Source organism: Anolis sagrei, chromosome 3 (assembly GCF_037176765.1).
Source record: "Anolis sagrei isolate rAnoSag1 chromosome 3, rAnoSag1.mat, whole genome shotgun sequence".
NCBI lineage: Eukaryota > Metazoa > Chordata > Lepidosauria > Squamata > Dactyloidae > Anolis > Anolis sagrei.
In genome coordinates, this window is record NC_090023.1 from 237056945 (window position 1) to 237080854 (window position 23910).

At 35.8% G+C, this 23910-nt stretch overlaps 1 protein-coding gene across 2 annotated transcripts in view; it reads right to left on the reverse strand.

The window, feature by feature from the left end:
- Positions 1-23910, reverse strand: part of XRN1 (5'-3' exoribonuclease 1) — a 55969-nt gene that overhangs the window by 12762 nt on the left and 19297 nt on the right. Inside the window, exons 15-32 of one of the 2 annotated variants that reach the window (XM_060767791.2) lie at positions 23276-23395; positions 21512-21681; positions 20369-20489; positions 20175-20273; positions 19792-19895; positions 17964-18095; positions 17169-17331; positions 16573-16686; positions 16219-16317; positions 14475-14590; positions 7579-7725; positions 7273-7362; positions 6283-6418; positions 5554-5610; positions 4283-4415; positions 2187-2256; positions 1699-1816; positions 1107-1208 (exon numbers count right to left, since the gene is read on the reverse strand). In XM_060767791.2, coding sequence (XP_060623774.2) covers positions 1107-1208; positions 1699-1816; positions 2187-2256; positions 4283-4415; positions 5554-5610; positions 6283-6418; positions 7273-7362; positions 7579-7725; positions 14475-14590; positions 16219-16317; positions 16573-16686; positions 17169-17331; positions 17964-18095; positions 19792-19895; positions 20175-20273; positions 20369-20489; positions 21512-21681; positions 23276-23395 — 2091 coding nt within the window. Of the gene's footprint in view, positions 1-1106; positions 1209-1590; positions 1817-2186; positions 2257-4282; positions 4416-5553; positions 5611-6282; positions 6419-7272; positions 7363-7578; positions 7726-14474; positions 14591-16218; positions 16318-16572; positions 16687-17168; positions 17332-17963; positions 18096-19791; positions 19896-20174; positions 20274-20368; positions 20490-21511; positions 21682-23275; positions 23396-23910 lie in introns of both variants that reach the window. The other variant, XM_060767790.2, reaches the window with a different exon arrangement.

The window sequence follows — 23910 nt, forward strand, 5'->3', positions numbered from 1 at the left end:
ATTCCGCCCTTCTCACTCCGACGAGGACTCAGGGCAGATCACAGAATACGGCAAACATTCAGTGCTGATTATACAATGACAAGACAGACAACAGATAGAGGTATTTATAGGCTTTCCCCATCTTTTGGCATCTTTGGAGGCTGTGCTTGGTTCTGGCCACAGGGGGTGTTGTTGTTCCACTTCCTTGCTGAAGAGCTTTCTTTGTTCATAAACTTCCTCCTTTTTCTGATCAAAGCACTGTGTCTAAAATGCCTCACTGCCTTAATGTGGTTCTTATTTATCTACTCGCATTTGTTTTTGAACTGCTAGATAGGCAAAAGCTGGGCTAAAGGTGAGATGTGCTCACCCTGATCTGGGCTTCAAACAGTCAACCTTTCGGTTGGCAAGATTTATTGCAGCATGGTGATTAACCTACTGTGCTAAAGCTCGGCCCAACTAAAATTAATGGGTAAATTTAGTTGGTGACGACCAACTTAACTCTTACTGATTTCAGTGGATCTATTCTAGGCATCAATATCTGAAGTATCAATATGACTGTGAAGCCACTCCGAGTTCCTTTGGGGAGATAGGACGGACTACAAATAAAGTATTATTATTATTATTGTTAGCCACCTTGAGTCCCCATGAGGAGAAAGGAAGGGTATAAAGATGATGATGATGATGATGATGATAATAATAATAATAATAGCAGCCCTAGCAGTAAATATGAAAGATGCACTCATTTAATGTATATAGATATGCAGTGATACATGGGGGAAATCAAGACCACCTTGATTATTACATTGATAAGTGATTTTGTTCAGTATTACTTTTGCTTACTGTTACTGGTTGTGATCTTTCTTTTACGCTTATCTGTTTGTTATAATATTTACAGATATCTTAATGTTGCATTTTCACTTATCACACAATTTTCTGTTTTGGCTATTCTCTTTAAGGCACAGAAAAATGAGGTAAATTATAACAATAACAATAAATAAAATTTAATACAGGTAGATACACCAAGGTTTTTTTAAAAAACTTCTGTAGGAAACTCCTAAGTTCTTTCTCATCCAAATGCAATTCAATTTACTTCCATACACTAAGAAAATAAACAACATGCAACTTACTTTATATTTTTCATTGCCACCTGAATACGCTCCTTTCTGGAGGGACCCAGAATCGCCCTGGTTTTCAACCTTGAGACTGTTGTGCTGCCTTCCATTCAGTTGCTAGAGAACAGAATAAGATGGAATAACTTCTCAAGTCTCTTCTTGGTCTTTAAATTATTCCTTACTCAGCTAAGAACCTTTCTGGGCAACACAACGATATGCCAAATAAACATGGCCAGTGTTTATTTATTAGTTATTGAATCAAATTAAATAATTGAGAAGAATATCTATTTGCTTTACATACAATTTGCTCCCTTTCATCTGCCATAATTATACTGGGACATTCTAATGCATATCTGCTCAAGTCTGGTCTAGTTGATTAGCATTCATCCTGTCTAAACTTTACCATGTAAAACTGGATTTAGCATCCATGGGGATCTACTTTTAGCAACAGCTTCATTTTCAGTGACATAATTTCAGGAATAACTAAATATGAACTTACTCGAGTTGGAACAAAGAGGGAACGAGGGGAATGATTCAGACCTCCTAGATGTGCTTTTTGTGAAGATACAGAAAATGATTCAGGTGAATATGAGCTGTAGGGACTCACAGCTGGCTGAGGTTTGACTATGGCAGTTAGCTTCTGATTTCCTGTTTCAGACCGATTGCCATAAGAAAGGTTAATTAAGGCACTAGATGGCATGCGATATCCTCTGGCAGGTGAACTCCTACAAGAAGAAATAAAGCTGATGAAAGTTGGTTTATTCATGCCAATGCAAAATAGCAAAACATGAAAATGTTAGAAAATGAACCTGAGAATAATGCACACATAACTTTAACCTAAGAAACCCGACTTTAGATCCTATATTCATGAGGAATACTGGCTGATCTACTGTAGGTACTCTTGACCTCAATTTCCAATATATAAATTGAAAATGTATCATTTTTTAAAGTGTTGGGGTAGGCAGATTAATGAAATATGAATGGTAAAGAAGTTTGCTTACAATACATTTTCCTATTCAATATTTCCACTTTCTATAGGGCCTACATAAATGGAAATGGAAAAAGATGGAAATGATGTAGCTCTCTCCAACAAACCTTATTGTCAATCCACCATGAAACTCTTCATCAAACAGGACTTCATACAGCACATCAGACTCTCTGCTGGCTGAAAAGAAATATGGATGATAAGCAACCACTATTTCACACAAATGAAGAAATCACAGAAAAATAATTTCTTTATTCAAATACTAACATATTAACTTGCAGGATTTATGCCAGTCAGAGCTACATAGGGGATTGGAAATGCCATTTAGGAGCTGATACATCCTGCATTTCAAACATTATTTAGCTCAGAGGTGTCAAACGTGTGCCCTCCCCGTCCCTCATGATGTTTGGCCCTCCAACTCCCAGAAGCCCTGGCTAGGTTGCCCAAGGGCCAAGAATTCTGGGAGCTGAAGTCCAAAACACCTGGAGGACCACAAGCTCATTGTCTTCCTGGTCAACACAGCAGCTGGGATCATTTCTATCTATGCCCACACCTTACAGAATACTAAGAATTGGAGCACAATTATCCATCTATCTATCTATCTGTCTATCTGTCTATCTGTCTATCTGTCTATCTATCTATCTATCTTTATTTGGATGCACATGGGGCTTGTTCATAGTGCCTGCTGCATATCTCTTAAATTTGGGACGAGAGTGGGAAAAAATCTGGAAAACAATTCCTTGAACCTTACAGGAGAATGAATTAACCAAAAGCATAGATCAGGTCTGGGAGTTGGGACTACTTGCTCACGACCAAAAAAATCATAGATACTTCTGAATGGAGAGCATTCCTTGTTGCACCATCTCTTCTTGAATAAACTCCCAAGAATAGCTACTTGTTTCCTGAGGGTGATGGGTTGAAGAGTTAAAAAAAATTCAGGGACCTGCAGCCTTTTGAGACTGAGCTCCTGCTGTGTTGCCATCAGCACTGACATCAGCACACTCATCCCAGGGGCATATGGAGGCCTGGAATGCTCCTGCTTGGGTACAAGCCTAGAAAGACGGCACAAAGTCATATGCACCACCACTTAAGCTGCTGATGGGTTTAACTGTAGTGTAGGCAAGAATATAGTAGGTCAATGGATGAGGGTTGGGCGTAGATCTTGTCAGGAGTTTCACAGGATCTTTAGTACTCTTTTCTAGGAGAGAATTTTGAACATGCAGGAATGCACAATACCCCGTATGACTATTCCTAGATCCCTCCAACAAAAGTATTGGAAGGGGATTTTACTCCTGCATGCCTGGATAGCAAGCTGACTAAAGGAGAAAAAAGATCTGAAGCAAATTCCTGAAGAGGCATGAGAAGTTTGATGGCAAATGTTTTAAAAAGCAGAGCTATGACTAGAAGCGGGGCTCTCCCTAAGGATGACATTTTTTTCTGCATTGACCATGGCTTTTGCCAGAGAAAATAGTTTATTTTTCTATTTACTTCATTCTCTGCTGCCTAAAAGAACTGGCACATGCCAATAGCACTACAAAAATAAGTTATCATTGCTACTCATATAAGACAAGCAAACATGGGTTTAGATAACAACAGTTTGGAGCCCAAGGTTCATGAAGAAAATGCAAAATTGTGGAATGCAATTAATTCTATGTAAACAAAATGTACTTGATTTTGGACAATTCTTCTGTCTCTCTACAGTAGGGGGGAAAACTTCTGAGAATAGGAACATTTTTGCCTTCCCTATACTTTTGAGGATATGCTTCAGATGGTTTCAAGGCTTAAAACATACTGGGAGGGAGTACTACAATTTAAGAGTACATTCCTCTCTTCTCTCCAAGATTTGTGCTGCTGTGATTTGCTGTTAGGAGATGGGGGAAAGTAGGAAGTGGAAGTGATCATATGAGGCAACACTGAGTAGTACCACATGGGTCTTGCAGGCTGTATTTTAGTCATTCCTATGTACAAAACCATACACAACTGTTCCTGCTATTTAGAATTGTTTCAACTCTCCTGAAGGCCCTCATGACATGCAGTAGAAAAAAAGGAACTGAAAAATCCCCGCTGCACAGATTAATTTCATCCTTCATGACATTACATTAAATGTTTTTAAAATAAAGCATTCTTGTGTTCCAGTCATATTAAGCTACTTACACAGTATTTTAAAAACAAAGAGACTATCCATAAGTCAAAGACAAGTAATAACCTCCTTTAATTCCTATAATGGTCCCACGAAGTCCAAGGGGAACTGAAAAGTTCTCTCTCACATTAACAACACGGTCAAAGAGACGATAATCTGCATCACGATCTGGTATAATTCCATGCTGTTGTTCTAATGACTAGGATAAAATTTAAGAGATAGTAGAAGTAGTCATATATGTTTAACTGTGAAACTGTGAAACAACATCAATGATTTATATTTCTAGAAATACCAACCCCGCATGTTTCATGAGTACATATAATATGGAGACTAGATTGATAATGATGAAAGGCTCAAAGTGACCAGGACCAAACATGATCTTATACCAGGCATGGCCAAACTCCGACCCTTCAGGTGTTTTGGACATCAACTCCCACAATTCCTAACAGGCTGTTGGGAATTGTGGGAACCAAAGTCCAAAAGACCCGGAACGCCAAAGTTTGCCCACACCTGGGCTAGTCTATGCAGACCAGATTGCCAGCACCATACTTATAATCAATGTAACCATTTAAGAATATATGTATAGTTGGGAGAAAAAAACCTTCTGATTATAAACTGGTGTGAAATGCTTGTTATCTTCAATCTTTCACTATTATAGATAGAACAACACTTGACTACACAAGTGTTGTCTCATAGTTGTCGAGGGCCACTTTGGAATCTTGGCCATTGGAAGCTGAACTGCCCAATGTAATTAGTACTGAACTGGCTTTTAAATTTTAAATATGTTCAATCGTTATATAATACTATGTTTATACTTTTTATAATGACTTTTTGTATGTTTTTACATCGGTAATTGCAATGCTTTACCATGCTGCAAACTACCCTGAGCCCCTCGGGGAGATAGATCAGTATACGAATAAAGGTTGTTTATTATTATTATTATTATTATTATTATTACCAGAAATAATGAATTTAACCGCTGAACTTGCTGACCGAAAGGTTGGCAGTTCGAATCCGCAGAATGGGGTGAGCTCCCACTGGTAGGCCCAGCTTCTGGCAACCTAGCTATTCGAAAACATGCTAGGCGGGAAGGTAACAGCGCTCCATACAGTCATGCTGGCCACATGACCTTAGAGGTGTCTAAGGACAACGCTGGCTCTTCAACTTAGAAAGGGAGATGAGCATGACCCCCCCAGAGTTGGACACAACTAGACTTAATGTCAGGGGAAACCTTTACTTATTATTTATTCAAAGGAATTGCAGTAAATTCTTTTACAATATATTCAGACTTTCATTTAAAAACTATGTTTGGTATTTTATAAATCAGCAAAACTTACTCTGTATAACAAATGAGGTTTCACTGTCACACGCACTTTCTTATTACTTTTTCTTTGCTATAAGGAATACAAAAATGAAGAGGTGAAAATATTATTGGATTATTACAGTCTTACAAAATTACAGAACCCACCTTCTCATTCGAAACTCTATCCTCACCCTTTCTCTCTACACAACACAATTTATATTGGTAACATTCAACAGTCTAATTAATGAAACATGTTCTTTACTTAACTTTTACATGTGTGCTCTAAGCAGTGTATTAAAAAGGCAAAGAGTTATGTCTCACAGAAGACATTCTAATTCCAGAAGAACACAATATATTCAACTCTAATCTCAAAATATCTTATTTGGAGCCCTTCAAATCTCATGAAATATTATATTACTAAGTGAATGTGTCGTTATATTGGTTGCAAGGTAGAGCTGCTATTGAAAAACAAGCACTTTCAACAAAGCCACCCTAGTTATAGGGTACAACATTCTGTAATGGATACTGTTTCGCATTTCCTGAAGAACCATTGGATGATTACTTATGTAAATGATAAGTCAAATTGTCATGTAAAAGTCTGATGAACTCCTTAGTATTAACATTTGAAGCAGGCTGAAATCTAAAATAAAGCTGAAAATATTGTGTCAGTTCACTGAACATCAAAGGAATATCCAGAAAAAATTACATTCTTAATCCTAAATACTAATTATTAGAGTTATCCCTTAAATTCTTAAAGAAGTACCTTGCACTTTTCTATTTCTTCTTCAATCTTTTCAACAATAGCAGCATCCAGAATGTGTAAATCACAAGAAGAGCGTGACAGCGAACTAACAGGATGAGCCTTCAGCCATGCAATGATTTCTTGAACTTTCTCTGCACTATGTTAAAGATGATTTCATGTCAATAAAAATCACCAAAAAACTTTGTAGGACAGATATTAATCATATTTATCAACCATATCCTATCAAGATATTATCCCAATTAACTCTTGATAAGCTATTAAATAAGAGCTTACTATAAAAAATATATTTTTGGAAACATAGTGCTTCCTTTAGCCAATCAACAGCATTACAAAAAATTCTACTAGATGTATTAGTTTTGTTTTACTACACCTTAAGTACAATTGTAGTAAAGGAAAGATGAGTAAACACGTTTATTTCAGGATGTTTTCACTTGGTATTTACTGGAAGGACAGCTATATTCATCTGGCTCCCAAATCATCTAGTAAAACATTAGGAATTATGCTTGGGTGTCAGCCACAATTGTTGGGTGTCAGCCACAATTATTTGTTTGCAATTACACAGACGAACAATTTCGACTACAATAAAGGAATTTGCAATTACACATTAGGAAGAAGTCCTAGGCCCCATCTACATTGTCATATAAAGCAATTTGAAACTGCACTATATGGTCAATGTAGATCGGGCATGGGCAGGAATTGTGGGAGTTTAAGTCCAAAACACCTGGAGGGCCAAAGTTTGCCGATGCCTGATGTAGGCTTATATAATGAAGTACAATGCAATTAAACTGCATTATATAGCAGCATAGATGGGAACTGGCCCTTCCCAGCTCCTTTAAATTAGCAACTCCTTTAAAGCCAGTGTTATATATCTTTCTGGGACAACCCAAATACTATAAGGTAAATTGCAGTATTCCAAAATAGTGGTCTGTAGACAGATTTGGACTTTGTGGGGTTTATCTAACATTATTTCAAAAGTTATGAGTGTCTTACCCATTCTCTTCTTCTCCAGGCCAAATGTCATCTTCATAGAATATATCTTCTTGACCGTTTTTAGCTACATAACTAAAAAGTTCTGGAACCCTGATAACAAATAAACAAATAAATGTAAGTACAGCAGATGAATCCTCTCTCTACACACACTCCATTAAAATCACCCATCTATATATAATAATAATAATGTCAGCACCCAGGCAGCACTTCCCACTATGTATATTACTGTTGCCCACCTCAAGCGCATACAGTATGAACTGTTACAATATAAGGCATGTCAATGGCAATGTTTACTTTAATCCTTACCTTTCCAAATATTCAGCAAGAAGCTGTTCCACTGCAGAGGAATACATCCACTCATTTCCAACTTTTTTTGTATAGCCAGGGACTTCTTCATTCTTTTTATTGAACTTTAAGTTCAATCCCACACTTGCTTTGTGATCTCCATGTGGACTGAAAAAAAAAGTTAAGATTCCAAAAAAGTGTTGATTATATTTTACGAATAAATTACCAAGCTTTAATTGACAATTATTCTTATGAACCTATTGCTATGGTAAATGTTTTAATGCTGAGCCTACAAGGATGGTTTATTTGCTGAATTGTAGCATTGGGTGATATAAAAAAGACATACAATCTAGCTTTAGTAGGAATCATAAATTCATTCATTTATTCAGATAATGTGAGTTTGATAAACTATAAACTTGTTTTCTGATTTAATGTCCTTTTGAGAGGCTCTACCTGAAAAAAAAATTCAGTTAAAAAGATCTTGCACAAGTTATTCTACAGTTAACAATCTGTAGTTGCATTTAGGGTTCTAACTCGTCTTCTTTCACCTTTAGTTTTACTTCTTATCTGTCCTTAATTTTTTCTGTCATCCTTTAATGTGTGATTAATTTTCTCCTGGACTCCAGCAAAGAAACTTTATATGAGGGCAAGTCAAAAATTAGCTAATACAAAAGGTTGTTGACAAATGGACAAAAGTGTATTGAAAAGCAGGGAGATTGCCTGGAAAAATGATATATTTGCCTTATCTGAAGGCTGATTAAAATAAATTCTACAGCAGGAGTGTGGCTAATTTCCCTCACATACATCTATCTATCTATCTATCTATCTATCTCGCCCAGCCTTCATCCAGACACACCATAGTGGCATACAACACCAGTGTATCCAATTTAAAGCCATAAAATATTCAAAATAATTTTTAAAAAGCTAAAGGACATAATAATGAACATATTAAAAGATAGGCTAAAAGGGTTAAACAGACTAAAATGAAACACTCAGACTAGCAACACTTTTGTAGCCATGGCTTGAATACACAAATGAACTGGTGGGCGGAGCATGCAAGTTTGCTGAGCAGTCTGCTGAAAGCTCCTCCGTCAAAGTAAGTTAAAATAACTCACCCGGAGGATTAATCCGATTGGGAAAAGACTTAAAGATTAGCTAATATGTCAAGAAACAAAATGCAACATCTTCCTACTAATTAAAGAAAAAGAAAAGCCTGGGAAACAGCTAAAGACTGATTAGATATCTCCAGTTTCCTGTTGAGGCAGCGTGTGGTGCCATTTTGTTGAACTACAGCAGCAGAGCGTTTGGATAAAAGAAAACAGAAAACAGAAACAAACAGCTGAGCAGAGGTGGGAGTGCCGCTCGTTAACTGTTTTACTGTTTTACTGTTTTATCCACTGGAATATAAATCATCTAGAGATGGCCTCAGAAGCCTCTGAAGCTGCAATTCCCACAGTTAACACAGGAGAAAAGCTTGACCTTCTGGTGGAAATGATTAAAGGGCTCAAAAGCTCAATGGAGCATTTATCTCTCGAAGTTAGAGAGACAAGAGAAAAGATGAGCGAAATAGTATCTAAGGAGGAAAAAAATCAAGCTAGGATCCAGTCACTAGAATTGGAAGTTAATTATTGGAAATCAAGGGTGGTGGATCTAGAAAACCATTCCAAACCGAAATGTTTGTTTACAAGGAATCCCTGAATATGTAAAAGACAAAGACTTGATTAACTCTCTGTGTGAGTGGTGGAACCAATGGGACATACCAGCTGGAGAAGAAGATATAGATAGAGCATACAGACTTTATCCTCAAAAAAGGGGGGGAAAGGATCACAAAGGTCCCACACCAAGAGTGGTAACAGTGACATTTGTTAAAGCATCAACATGCTTACAGGTTTTCAAAGCCTTGAGGAGCGTGAATGAGCTGCAGTTTAATAGTAATAAAATCACAGTTTTCCAGGACTTAGCAAGAGCTACAAGGGAGGAGAGAGCCTCCCTCAAGCCTATAACGGATAGACTCAGATCAGCAGACATCAAATACACATGGGCCTTTCCAGCAACACTAATCATTTTCAAAGAGGGAAAAAAGCATACTGCAAAGTCTATAGAAGAAGGGGAAAGGCTTCTGAAAAACTTAAACCTGACTCAACCTCCCCAGAGGAAATCGTCAAGAGAAACAGACGTCCCAATAGATGAAAAAAATGTGTCTGAAACAGAGGAAGAGCAACCAAGAGAAGATCATCCAACTAAAGAAGAAACCACAAGGAAAAAACATGGGAAACTTCGATCAAAGACCTATAGAATCCCTAACAGAAGAAATTACAGATAACTATACATAATAGATTGTCTCTATAGCTGGGTTTAAAGAAATGCTTATTGGTACTAGCAAACACATTCTGTAAAGATTTACAACCAGCAAAGATAGGAATTTTTTTTTCTTTTTTGGTCTAATTGCTTACATAATTTAAATTAAAAAGTGGGATAATGTTTGCTAACTATACATGAAAAAGGAGAAGGTGGGATGGTCTGGAATTAACAATAGGGATGTAGATTGGGTTAAGGATCAGGGATTAATTGATAGGGATTATTATTATTATTATTATTATTATTATTTAAAAAAAAGAAAATTAAGCCAGGAAGGGTGAGTAATGTGAGATTGTTATCTGACGGATAGGAGGAGCGGATGCAGGGGCCTCTGTCCATCGTTATTCTCTGGATGGGTGCAAGGATTCATTTCCTAGCAACCTCCTCAAGGAGGAGGGGGTCATGGGTTCCAGAGGAGGGGTTGTTTTGGGGTAGGGATCTGGGTTCTGTAGGGATATGGGATAATATAATGGGAGGGCCTGCGACAGAAAGTTGTGAAGGTAAACAACTGATCTATGATGGAGGAAATTAAATTTTTGTCGGTCAACATAAATGGCCTATCTTCTCCGGTGAAAAAATATAAACTGGCTAGAATGTTAACTGAACAGCATGCTGATATATGCTTAATCCAGGAGACTCATAAGAAAAAAGATAAGGAAAAATTGTTAAACTTAAAGAATTGGGACTTACAATTTGAATCAAGAGGATCAAATAAATCCAGAGGAGTAGCAATCATAATAAAGAATACTAACAGTTTTGTACTAGAGAAAAGGATATCAGATAAGGAAGGGAGATTTATAATGATAATGGGAAAATTAAACAATAGTGATATCTCTATTGCAAGTGTATATGCGCCAAACAAAAAACAAATAAGTTTCATAAATAAAACATTTGCCAAAATTGAAAAACATGCAAAGGGCGAAGTAGTCATTGGGGGAGATTTAAATATGGAGTTATACATGAATAGAAGAAGCTTAGGGGTTAGTCCCCCAAAGTTAGAATGTAAAGTCAATTTTAAAAAATGGAATCTAATCGAGGCCCATAACAGAATAGGTGAAGAGAGTATGGCACCAACTTTCTATTCACACAGACACTCTAAATTCACAACTATAGACTACTTCATAGTTGGAATTAATAACTCTAGAGAAATTAAAGAGATAAAAGTAGGGAAACAATGGCCAGGAGATCATGCTCCGATTTCGCTTAAATTGGGAGAACCTGTAAGAAGACTCACAAAGAAATGGAGATTTAATCCAAAAGTAACTTTCAAAGAAAAGGACAAACAAGATATTAAAAATCAGATAAAAGAATTTTTTTTAATAAACAGACAACCAGAATTAAAAGAAGAGTTAATATGGGATGCTTTTAAAGCTACTATTAGGGGTACATGTATCACTAAAGAAATTGGGATTAATAAGAAAGAAAAATCCACTCTTGAAAAAACTAGAGGTGAGGTAGAGAACTTCCTCCAACAATTTCAAAATCACCCAACAGCAGAAAATAAGACAAGATGGATAGAGAAAAAACAATATTTGGAGAATTTAGAAAAAATTGACGCCACCAAAAAACATCTGTGGATCAAAAATGATTACCAATTCAACTCCATCAATAACTCAAAAAGTTTGGCCAGATTCCTAAAAAAAAGACAAGCTAGAAAGAGAATACTAAAATTAAAAGATTATAGGGGTAAATTAAAATCAACAGATAATGAAATTAGAGAAATTATGGCAAGTTTTTATGAGAAACTTTACGATGATAAAAATACAATAGAACAAGAAGTATATTTACATGAAAACATAGACTATCACTCACAAATAGAATTAAACAACACAATATCAAATTCAGAAATTGAAACAGTAATAGACAGTTTAAAAGTGAACTCAGTCCCCGGGCCAGATGGCTTTACCACAAATTTTTACAAAATTTTTAAAGGGGAAATTACTCCAAATTTGGTCATACTTTTCAATAAAATCATGGAAGGAGGTAAAGTTCCAGACTCCTGGAAGTACTGTGAGATAATAACAATTCCAAAACCAAATAAAGACGAGACAGATCCTAATGCATATAGACCTATCTCCCTTAGTAATGTAGATTATAAGATCTTTACAAAAATCATAGCAAACAGAATAGGAGAAAAAATCCCAAAAATAATCCATGAAGATCAACATGGATTTATAAAAAATAGGAAAATAGCCTATCAGGATCATTCTAAATACTCTAAGTCATGCTACAGTTAATAGATCCAAACTGCTTATAGTAAAGCTTGACTTTCAAAAAGCATTTGACTCAATAAACCATAAATACCTGAATAAAATATGTGAGGCAAGTGGAATGGGGGAAAAATTATGCAAAGTAATAAAAGAGATATACAGCAGAAATAAGGCAGTCATAAATGTAAATGGGGTTGATTCGAGACAAATTAGTATAAAGAGTGGAACTAAACAAGGATGCCCACTCTCTCCACTATTATTTGCATTGGCCATTGAACCTTTAGCAAATTTAATTAGACAGGATCAAACAATCAAAGGATACAAGGCGGGCAAAGAAGAAATAAAAATAAACCTTTATGCAGATGATGTTATAATAATTTTAAGCGAGGTGAAAGAGTCGCTAAGTTCATTGGTCAAATTAATAAAGGAATTTGGGGAAATCTCAGGGCTTGCAACAAATTTAGGTAAAACAGAAATTCTCCATAAGAATTTAACATCGAAAGAACTAAAAATCGCCCAAAATATTAAAGGAGTGAAACTGGGAAAGAAGTCATTAAAATACTTAGGAGTAGAAATTCCAAAGAATTTAAATAATATTATCCAATCAAACTTTAACCATTTATGGAAATCTACAAGCAAAGCACTTAAAACCTGGGGGAAGAATTTTCGGGACATCACTTCTAGACTTAAAATTTATAAAATGAAGATTCTACCCAAATTCTTATATTTATTTCAAAGTCTGCCAGTAAACATCTCGGCAAAACTCTTTAAGAAGTGGGACAATTCCATCAAGAAATGGGTAGTGGGGGGGAATAAAAATAGAATTTCTAATTTTATATTCTATGGCATGCAAGAAATGGGGGGATGGGGAGCTCCATCCCTGGAGCTGTATTATGAGACATGCCATATCGCTAAATTAATAGAATTGGAATTGGAAGGGGGGAGAAAATGGGTGAAATTAGAGAAAGAATTAAACGATTGGAAAAAGGGCTCATTTATGGGAGAAAAAATTGATAAAAAAGAGCTTAATAAATTAAGAGAGGGCCCCCTCCTCTCAACATTGTATGTTTGGAAGAAATGGCAAAATAAATTACAAATAAATAAAATAGATCCCTTTCCACTAGAAACCCTAGAAAATAAAGATAAAACATTTAGGAATTTAATCAGGTCCCTGAAAGAGAATGGAATAAAGAAGGTAGGAGACCTCTTGAAACCTAATGGAGATATTAAGAAATGGGATGAGATAAAGGACAAATGTGGTTCAAAGTATTGGATAGCTTGGTTGGGCTTGTCGAAAAGAGTACAAGAAATAAAAAAGAAAGAAACATCAGAAGCTCCATTGGATAGAATAATAGGTTGGAAAATAGAAAAAGAGAAAGGCATTATAGGGGAAATATACAAGGAACTAATAGCCTTATCCTACAACACAAAACATACTTTAGTAGAGGCCTGGAAACAGGATATAAATTTTAATGAAAACTTAGTAAACTCCTGGATCAATAAAACTCAAAAAATTAAACATCTAAGAATCAAAGAAACACAAAAGAAAATAATTTCAAAATGGTATAGGACCCCCTCTCAATTGGCTCACATTATGAAAAACACTTCTAACAAATGCTGGCATAAATGTGGGGAGACTGGTACTTTCTCACACATGTGGTGGGACTGCTCTGAAATCCAAAAATTCTATAATACTGTTAGAGAAGTAATAGAGGAAATAATAGGGCAAAAACTACATTGGGATAAAGCTCGATTTCTGTCCCTCAACATAGAGGTAAAGGAGGGAAACAACGAATGGTCAGAGATATTGAAATTTATGATAGCTGCTACACATGCCACAATCGCCAGAGGTTGGAAAGATAGAACAAGGTGGGACATGAAAACTTGGTGGTCTTATCTTTCTGAATATTTAATTAGTGATTTCATTTATGAAAAGAAAAATAAATATTTGAATATTCAGTCAAGACAAGATTGGTTTAGAAAATGGTCTTGTTTAATCGAAAAAACGGAAGGAAAAGATAGGTACAAAACTTTAAATCAGGCCTTCCAGACAATTAAATCAATGAATTGATTCAAGTAACCCAGATGGGGGTGGGAGGGAGGTGAGGAGAGGGTGGTAAGGGTGGGTGGGTGGGGAGGGGTTTTTAAAAGGGTGATTAATCAAGATTTATGGTTAAGGGAAGCACAATTGGAACCTGTATCCTAGACATAAAAATTGTAATCAGTTTTTGATATTGTCTTTTGATGCTAAGGTTCATATTGTATTGTTTTGTTATCCAAAATAAAAAATTAAAAAAAAAAAGAAAAAAAAACACAAATGAACTGAACATCTCCCTGTTCAGTACTTACTTTTTCCTTGATCCTCTTCCAATAAATAGGCTTCCTGTAAATCTTGACACAAGATAGCCACTCACTCCAAGACGACTGGCCAACACATATCCGGGATTGTACTTCACTGAATATTTCTACAACAATAAAGATTTTATGGTGGAAAAATATGTTCTTCAAACTTCAAAAGATGCAAAGATTCCACATGAATAGCTTTTAGTAGCATGCAGTCTCAGCTCTATTTGCAACATCTGGGTCCCGTTGGTTGTCATAATTACAAGCCTGCTGCATACAAATACTTGATTTCAAACTATATGCACCCACCAAAAATGTAGGAATAAATGGGGATAAACATCACCATCATTCACGGACCTTTAAATCTGTAAGTTCCAGCTACTGATAGGTTATTCATGTATGACTGAGAAGTCAAATCAAACTTTTAAATATTGTAAAATACAAAATTCTAGATCCGAATCAATCTTCATAATCCAAAATCCACATTGGGGTTTTTGTAGATGTGCAAAAAAATGATGTAAGTATTTCACTACTGTATGCATCAAAGATTCTGATTCTTATTTTTCATTTATTCTTGAAAATCAAATCTCCATACAAAAGGATAAACAATAAGTATTTTCTGTTCGGAATTTCCTACTTGCAGCTAAGTTTAGTGACCTTTAAATCTAAAAAAAATATATGTTGACCATTAAACAAATTCCAAAATCCAAAGTTACACTCTGGTGGAATGTTAACACAGAAAAGAGATTAAGGGTAACAGCAATGTTTGCTTTGCATTTCAATGGGCAACACAGTTACTTCCACGTTTTTCAAATTTTTATCACATAAATCTTAAATGAGACCCAACAGTTAATCTATAGTCACAAAATCTGTGTCAGAAAACTGTAGCCAAAATAAAAGGAATGATAGAACAAGCTCTGATGAAGCCACTGTCCACTGTTTTTCTCAAATACTAGTAAAAAATATAATCCTAAATCAAAACCAGCTACTGCTTTAAAAAAAAATCAAAGGATTGACACAAATACAAGTCTCTTGCATGAGCCCCAACAATTCTTTAGATTCTAATTTATATGTACATAAATACTATGAATACAAACAAACTCAGTCAGAGAAAACAACTGTGTGGCTAAAGATACTCCAGTAACCTATAAATATAAATGCTCTTGTTCTGTCTCCACATTAGCTATTTATTTGGAAGGTGTCTGTAATGAAAGGAACAGATCGAATTGTTATCTTTAACTTTTTCTCCTTAAGAGTTTTACTGCAAGTCTTTGTGAGAAGAGTTAATGTGTTTGAAACACAACCACGATTCTAAGTAGATGTCACTTTAATATGGTTTCAACTGGATCTCAATCTAATATATCTCTGACGTGGTTTTACTTTGTGTCTTTACTTTTATATAACTTTGTTGTGACCATGTACAGCTTTGACATGTTCTATTTTGTGGTTTTCCCACCTTCCTTAATCTTCACTTCCCAATTCTACACTGCCTGAATCCTCAAGAAGCCAGAAAGGCCTTAGCCGAGACTCCGCCTCTTGAGAGGAGTCTTAAAAGGAAAGGGCGAGGAACACTGCAAACACAAGGAGGCAGAGGCTATACAGACTAACTCCACAAACTATACATAAAATATTAATCGGCTTAAACTAAAAAGGAGCGAAACAGGAGTAAACAGTGAGAGATCTTGTGGAGGCACAACAGCTCCTGACAGGTTTTTTGTGTAATGTGTAACAAACCTAAAGAAAGACTTACATGCTGATTCTGTATCAAGATCTCTAACTGAGGTTCACATGGACTGTTGAAAAGAACACGGATTCGACCCTCTACGATGACATCTGATGAATCCTGAACCTTAAAAATAAATACTTTTAAATTTACTCAAATGACAGATTTAAGTCCATTTCAATGAGGGAAATGTTTCTATACAAAGGAATGAATCCAACACAAAATTTAGCAAATGGAAGATTTGTACAAGCTATGGTGGGCCTTATAGCTCCAGGTACCAAATTTTCAGTCTGGTTTAGTTATGGTTTGGTTAAATACATAATTTTTGGAAAAGGACCTGAAGAAAGGGTTTTGAAGGAATAGTAATGATTAAGAACTAACTTCTCCTGTGCAGCCATAGTAAGGTACTCCCAGCATAAAGACTGTACATCCAAGAGGGAAGAGGTCATCCAAAGTTTTCAACTTGGAAAAGCGGGAATCAAAAGCTTTTATATCCTGTGTGAAAAAGTAGAAAAATCTATAATCTAAGGATAATTCACATCTATTAATTAGATGTACAAAACAATACAAAACAATACTGTGCTGAATAAGAGCTCTCTCAAATCTGACTGCTCACCAGGAAATACACAAACTGAAACACATTTTGAAAAGATCTAACAAACCTATAAATATGTATCTCTCTCTCTCTCTCTCTCTCTCTCTCTCTCTATATATATATATACACATCACTATACAGAATGTACAATTGTTTTCCAATCCCAGTTCCACAACAGACTGTGAACCAGGAATGTTGCAATAGAGATACAGCACACTTTCATGTATAGCTCCTGGCATTAAGCATACAAATGCATCCTACAGTATTCAAACATTCAAACTTAGTATCCAAATCTTAATTTTTCTACAAACATTTTATCCTAGACTAGAATTGATACTAAAGGAAGACAACTAGGGATGAAAAGAGGAATTCAGGAACTCGCCTTGACAACTGTTTGGTATGCAAAAGGCAGAACCTGCTTGGACCATTGCTTCTCCAAGTACACTTCACCACTTTGATTCAATTGGTATCTACGTCCAGTAAGTAACTGAGCATATACAATGGCAGATGTTTCATTAATGATAATTCCTTTCCTTTTTTGGTAGCTGGAAGAAAAAAAATTAAAAGGGGTGTAATTTGCCTCAAGTTTTGTTATCATTCTTAATGTCATAACTCCAAAACAGTAAACCAATAAATTTTGTGCAATCCCTTTTGTGAAAATAGTTTCCAAGGAAATATCTCATTCCTTAATGACATAAAAATCTTCATACTACGTCTCTGTCACTGCCAATACACCATAAGATCTGTTAGGATTAAGAATCTGCACATTGATCTTCCATTCAAAAAGTATTATTTATTTAAATTAAAGTATATCTTAGTCCTATTTAAAAATAAAGTCTAGAACAAAGATATAAACAACTGTCAGACATACACATTTTCATTCATCTGTACTTATGATGATAAAACTACAGCAAATGCTATCATGTGAATAAAATGGCTATTTAAGTTTCATGTCCACCACATTCACAGGTGTTACATGAGCATGGGAAATAAACAAATTCATTTTTTCCCTGCATGGCAGGGCATTGAACTGGATGGCTCTTGTGGTCTCTTCCAACTCTATGAGTCTATGATTATATATCACATAAAATTACAATGTATTTTTAAAGAAATTGCTCATGAAACGATCTTCCCTTACAATGTAGTCCCCGAGAACTTAGCATGGGTAGAAACTTACTGTTCTGAAATTCCCTGGATATCTTTCTTCCATAAATTCTGTTCTTTATCTCCAACGTACGTTACTTTAGTTGGTGGCACAGCATTTCCCATGTAGAGCTTCTGTGTTCCAGGAGGCTCCTCTAAACTAAACCTAAAATAGAAATATGCAATAAATACATTAAACATGTACCTATTTCTAGATAAATAATATTTAAATGGATTTTTATGATTTCTCTGAAACCGACTAATAATAATAATAATAATATAATAATAATAATAATAATAATCTTTATTTATACCCCGCCACCATCTCCCCAACGGGGACTCGGGGCGGCTTACATGAGGCCAAGCCCGAATAACAAATTGCAATACAATGAGATACAAATTGCAATAAAATAAACAACATAACATTAAAATATAAAACATATAACGATATAAATAATAAACACAAAACATTAAAAAAAAAGAAAACAGTAAACCAAACATAATGACAATGAGCGGGCCACATGTAAATAAATTGATTTAAATTCACTGACTTCTTATGCATGTCCGTGAAAATCAGAAATGTACTTTCTAAATTTCTATTTTTTAAAAAGTGGGCTTCATTTATTTCAAATAACTATTTTTTACTACCAAAACTAGCAGATATTTTTCAGACACCTTCCCCTCTATTTTACGTAGATTAAATGACTTTTCCCATCATCAGAGAAGAAAGCATAAGTGTACCACAGTCAACAAAAATGATGGGTTTCTGGGCACTTCAGCTTTAAAACAAAATCGGATACTGGGGCTAAAATAATGTAGAAGGAACAAGGATAGTTTATATACCACGAAGAAGAGTAGTTAAATGTGCTTCACCATTTTTTTTATTCAAAACTTAATATTTACACATGAAATTGGGGAAGTCAGGCAAGTCCTGTCTACATAAACAAAAACATTGTGAAGCTTCTAGTAAGGTAAAGGTAAACGTTTCCCTTGACATTAAATCTAGACGTGTCCTACTCTGGGGGGTGGTCTCATCTCCATTTCTAAGCCAAAGAGCTGATGTTGTCCATAGACACTTCCAAGGTCATGTGGCCAGCATGACTGCATGGAGTGTAGTTACATTCCCGCAGAAGCAGTACCTATTGATCTACTCATATTTGCATGTTTTCAAATTGCTAGGTTGGCAGAAGCTGGGCCTAACAGCAGGAGCTCACTTCACTCCCTGGATTTGAACCGCCAATCTTTTGGTTAGCAAGTTCAGCAGCTCAGTGGTTTAACCCACTGAGCCACCAGGAGGCCCGAAGGGATCACCTGAAATATTATTTCATCAGTCTCAACTTTGAGTGACAAACTTCTAGATCTGTTTTGGTTTTTTTTTTTTCAAAGACCTGAAGGTGGTAATTAGTGAGGCAGACTTATCTGCTTTCCTATTTTCTATTTTGGTTGGAATTATGGTGGCAGCTGCTCTTTACCTTGCCAATTGTGGGCAACACACACACACAGCTACAGTAATAGGATCAGCTAGAAAAGAATCCCATTCTTCCTCAGCACAAGTTCTATTGTAATGCTGATGACACTATTACCAGCTAGAGGTAAGACAAGCAGAAAAAAATGGAATCGGCCAGTATAAAGGGGAAAAAATGACAAAAGCATCACTATCAGAGGCATTTACTCAAGTATGCTTGTAATTAAATCTTTGCTCTTCCGAAAAGGGGGGGGGGGGGTTCCAATTTTCAGGGTCTGAATACAGTTATTTGAAAGATTACTAATATTAATATTCTATGATCATGCCACATAATGTTTTTTTAAAAAAACAACTTCAAAATCAAGAAAGCAAGCAGTGTTCCAAAGCAGGCTCTTACTTTGTTTCGCCATCTGATACAACAACAACTCTGGCTTCTTCCAGGTGTGGCCAGTTAACAAAGACAGATTTCCCAAGCACTGAACTGGCTATATTTTCTATGTTCTAAATAAACAAACAAACAAACAAAAAGCAGTTCAAAATAAATCCCCATGGCAAATTTTAAAGTATTTGGCTAGACAGCATCAACAGTTAATAACAGTTAAATAGTAATTGAAACTAAGGCACCAGCCCACTTGGATAAAGAGACCCTGATCAGGATACTTTCAAAATGCTTCCTGAACTACTTGGTAAAGACACTCCAGTGGGCAAAACATAAAAAATTCTACCACCTCTCCAAAAAGAAAACAACACAAAACAAATTTGAAATTGAAAGGCACTAACCAGTTCCTCTGAATCTTCTCTAACCATAATTTCCAACAACATATTTTCTCCATGGCTGCTTTGCTGAAATACTTGTACCCCATATTTCTTAAGATAGAACTAGGATGGGAGAAGAAAGACAGTATGCGTCATCAGTAGATGTTGCAGAATTAATATCTGACATAAAGTGCACCTGTTAATAAAAGCAACTTTACCTTATGAGGAATGTGCTTCAGAGTAGGAAAACCACAGAAATACACCTTCTCCAAATCCAACTTGGTTATTTCATTATGGGCTATATCTACAAGCCAAGCATCCAAGGACAAGGATTTATACCTACAAAGCAAGAGCACACAGTCAAAACAGCATCAATTTACACTGACATGACAATACCACCAGCAAAGAAAATAATCAAACACAGGAAATACACTGGGTTGCTGTGAGTTTTCTGGGATGTATGACCACATCTGCCCCTCAGAGGTTGCAAGGATGCCTGTCATAGATGTGGGCAAAATGTCAGGAAAGAATGCTTTTGGAACATGGCCATACTGCCCGGAAAACTCAGAGCAACCCAGTGATTCTTGCCAAGAAAGCCTTCGACAACACATACAGGAGAGAAATGACTGGATTTCAAAAATTCAAAGTAAAAGACAAGGAACAGAAGGGGAAAGAAGAGAGGATTGTGGCAATTAATCTATTCTGTGTGAACAATGAAGAAAATTAACTAAAAGAAGGGGGCAAGCTTGGTGGCCAATGTGTTTGACTCCAGGTGATAGAAAGGCAAACAAACCTGCTCTGTGTAAAATGCTCTTCTGTGTTTCCCAGATAACGTAAATATTGTCTTTAAAATATGTTTTAAAACACTGTGTATTACAGTAAACAGAAGCTCAAAACAGCATACTGTCCAGCTTTAATTGTCAGAATTCCAGGTACAAGCTGAAGATTCTTATTTGAACACTTGGCTCAGTGGGTTAAACCCTTGTGCCAACAGCTTCTAATCTAATTCGAATCTGGGAAGAGCTCCTTCTTTCAGCTCCAGCCCCCCATGTGGGGACATGAGAGAAGCCTCCCACAAGGATGGCAAAACATCAGACATCTGGGTGTTCCCTGGGCAACATCCTTGCAGACGGCCAATTCTCTCACAACAGAAGTGACTTGCAGTTTCTCAAGTCACTCCTGACACAGAAAAAAAACCTTAAATATTTTAACCAATTTCTTTCAAGAGCTAATATGAAGTATCACCAGCTTACTTAAAATATGTATTGCTTTCAACCAATACAATTTTGAAATTCATTTCATATAAAACTCCAACAAAACACAGCTCAAGTGAAGGTAAATAAATGCCCCTGCTGTCTCACCTGGTATGGCATCGTTCTATGGCAGGGAACTTCTCTGGCCATGGTGACAAGTACTGGAAATCTAGATCTTTATCATATAAGTACATTATGCATTCACTGTGCCTATTTCTTTGTCTTTCTTCTGCTGTCAATAACTTGTTGCAGGGTTCCATTGCTTCTAACAATTGTTTCTAAATTAAAAGATAGTGGTAGATACATTGTACACTTTATATCCTAACAGCCACAGAGTTGCAAAAAAGCGTGAAAATAAATATTGGGCTGGATACAGCCTTACTTAAAGTCAGATCTCATGGAAAACAGTAAAAGACTGTATGTTAATGTGCACTGTGTTTTTATCAAATGCTCTCTTAAATCATAACAACAATAGTTCATAGTTAATAGTTCAACCAACCTAGTTTCAATATAAGTTTACTGCCCTCCCCCAGCAGTACAACACACACACACAAGAAGAAAAAAGAGAACCACCTTACTTTATAGATGTGTTTTATGAAACACATTTCTTTTATTCCACCTAGCTGAATGGAACTGATTTCCAATAAGTTTAGAACAAAAAAAAAGAGGAAATTTTGGTCATTTGGACATACTGTCCCCTTCTCAGTACTGGCCTCATATATCCAGTTTAGTAGCCTTCTACTCCTGGTCTTTCCCACAGAAGGTAAAACTAAATAATATACTGAAAGGTGTGTGTGTGTGTATATCTATCTATCTATCTATCTATCTATCTAGTTAAGTATATGAGACTGTTTAATTTCTTGATGTGTCAATTCATTTCTCTAACATGGATTTGACAACTGACCAGGAGAAATAAGATGGGAGTGACTACAAAGTTTGGCTTCCATTGCTGCTATTTCTATGGATTTCAAACTTTGCTCAGCAAAAAATCTTGTTCTGTTTGCATTTGATTTTACAATGTTTATTTAACAGAAGTTTAAGCACATGGCATGGCAATTCTCCTTATGAAGATCTGTAAAAATATTATCTGCTTATGCCCAGTGGTAGTTTCCTTTTAGACAAGAGTTCCTACTCAAATTAATCTTACTTTACTATCATCCTTGAATTTTGCAGGCCTACATTTATTCTATAATTATTTCCCATAGTCTGGAACTTAACCTTTGATAAAAGGAAATAGATTCTAGAAGATCTTTTAGGGGCTAAAAGGAACATATTGTGTGTGTGTTTGCCCACACTGAATAATTTTCAATGATTGAGGACCTCATGACATATTAAACTCTTGATTGTGTAACAAACAATTGATTTTGTATCAGATGTATCAGAATTCACATGTATAGACATTTGGATATGTGGACATCTTTTCTAGATATTTGTACATAACAGTTTCCTATTGTTTATTTTCAATTTTCTTTAGTTTTAATAAGATAATTGCACAATAAAAGTAAAAGAAAACAATGAAAACAGTCCTGTAAATTCAGTTCCTTTTCAGGGAACTTTTAGGCTATAGAAAACAAGATTTAGTGTTACCTGTGAGAATTAAACTCTAGACAGGTATATTTTTATATAAAATTTATTTCATTCACCATTTAAGCAAAAAATAAAAGCATGAACTAGCATTTGGCAGATAAATCTGTAATATTGAATATTTCAGTTTCCTTTCATCTGCATATTAAATGCCATCTCTGCTTTGATCTTATTTCAAGTGAAGAAAATAGCTTGCGCTTCAGAAAGAACTGGAACAGATATAAAGTTATCAAAAATTGTGACAGTCTAAATAATCATCTCAAGATAAAAGAATGACAAAGCTTTTACCTCATCAATGAATGGAATTAATACCACAGCCTCCCATTCTTGTTGCTTTCCATTCAAATCTGTTTTAAATTCTGTTGGATAATAATCAATAATGGGAGAATCTTCACTGGTCATCAAATGCTAAGAAACAAGAAAGACACAATTCAGATCATAACAAAGCCTTTGGTGAAGCTCCTTTTTACAAAGTCTTTCCCTAAATCCCCTTTCCTCTTTGTCCTTTGTCTAAACAGAAGCTTTTAAAGCAGCATCAGCACTGGAATGATGGTAAAGAAGGGCTGGATGGTAAAGAAGGGTTTTGATGTCAGGTTGACACGGAATCTCTCACTAGCCACAAATGAATGCCAAACATTTGGATAGCAAAGAAACTTGTGTCACTAGCTAGCTTTAAGTAAAGGTAAAGGTTTCCTCTTGACATTAAATCTAGTTGTGGCCGACTCTGTGGTGGTGGTGCTCGTCTCCATTTCTAAGCTGAAAAGGCAGAATTGTTTGTAGACATCTCCAAGGTCATGTGGCCGGCAAGACTGCATAGAGCACCATTACCTTCCCACCTGAGCGGTACCTATTGATCTACTCACATTTGCATGTTTTCAAACTGCTAGGTTGGCAGAAGCTGGAGCTAACAGCGGGAGCTCACC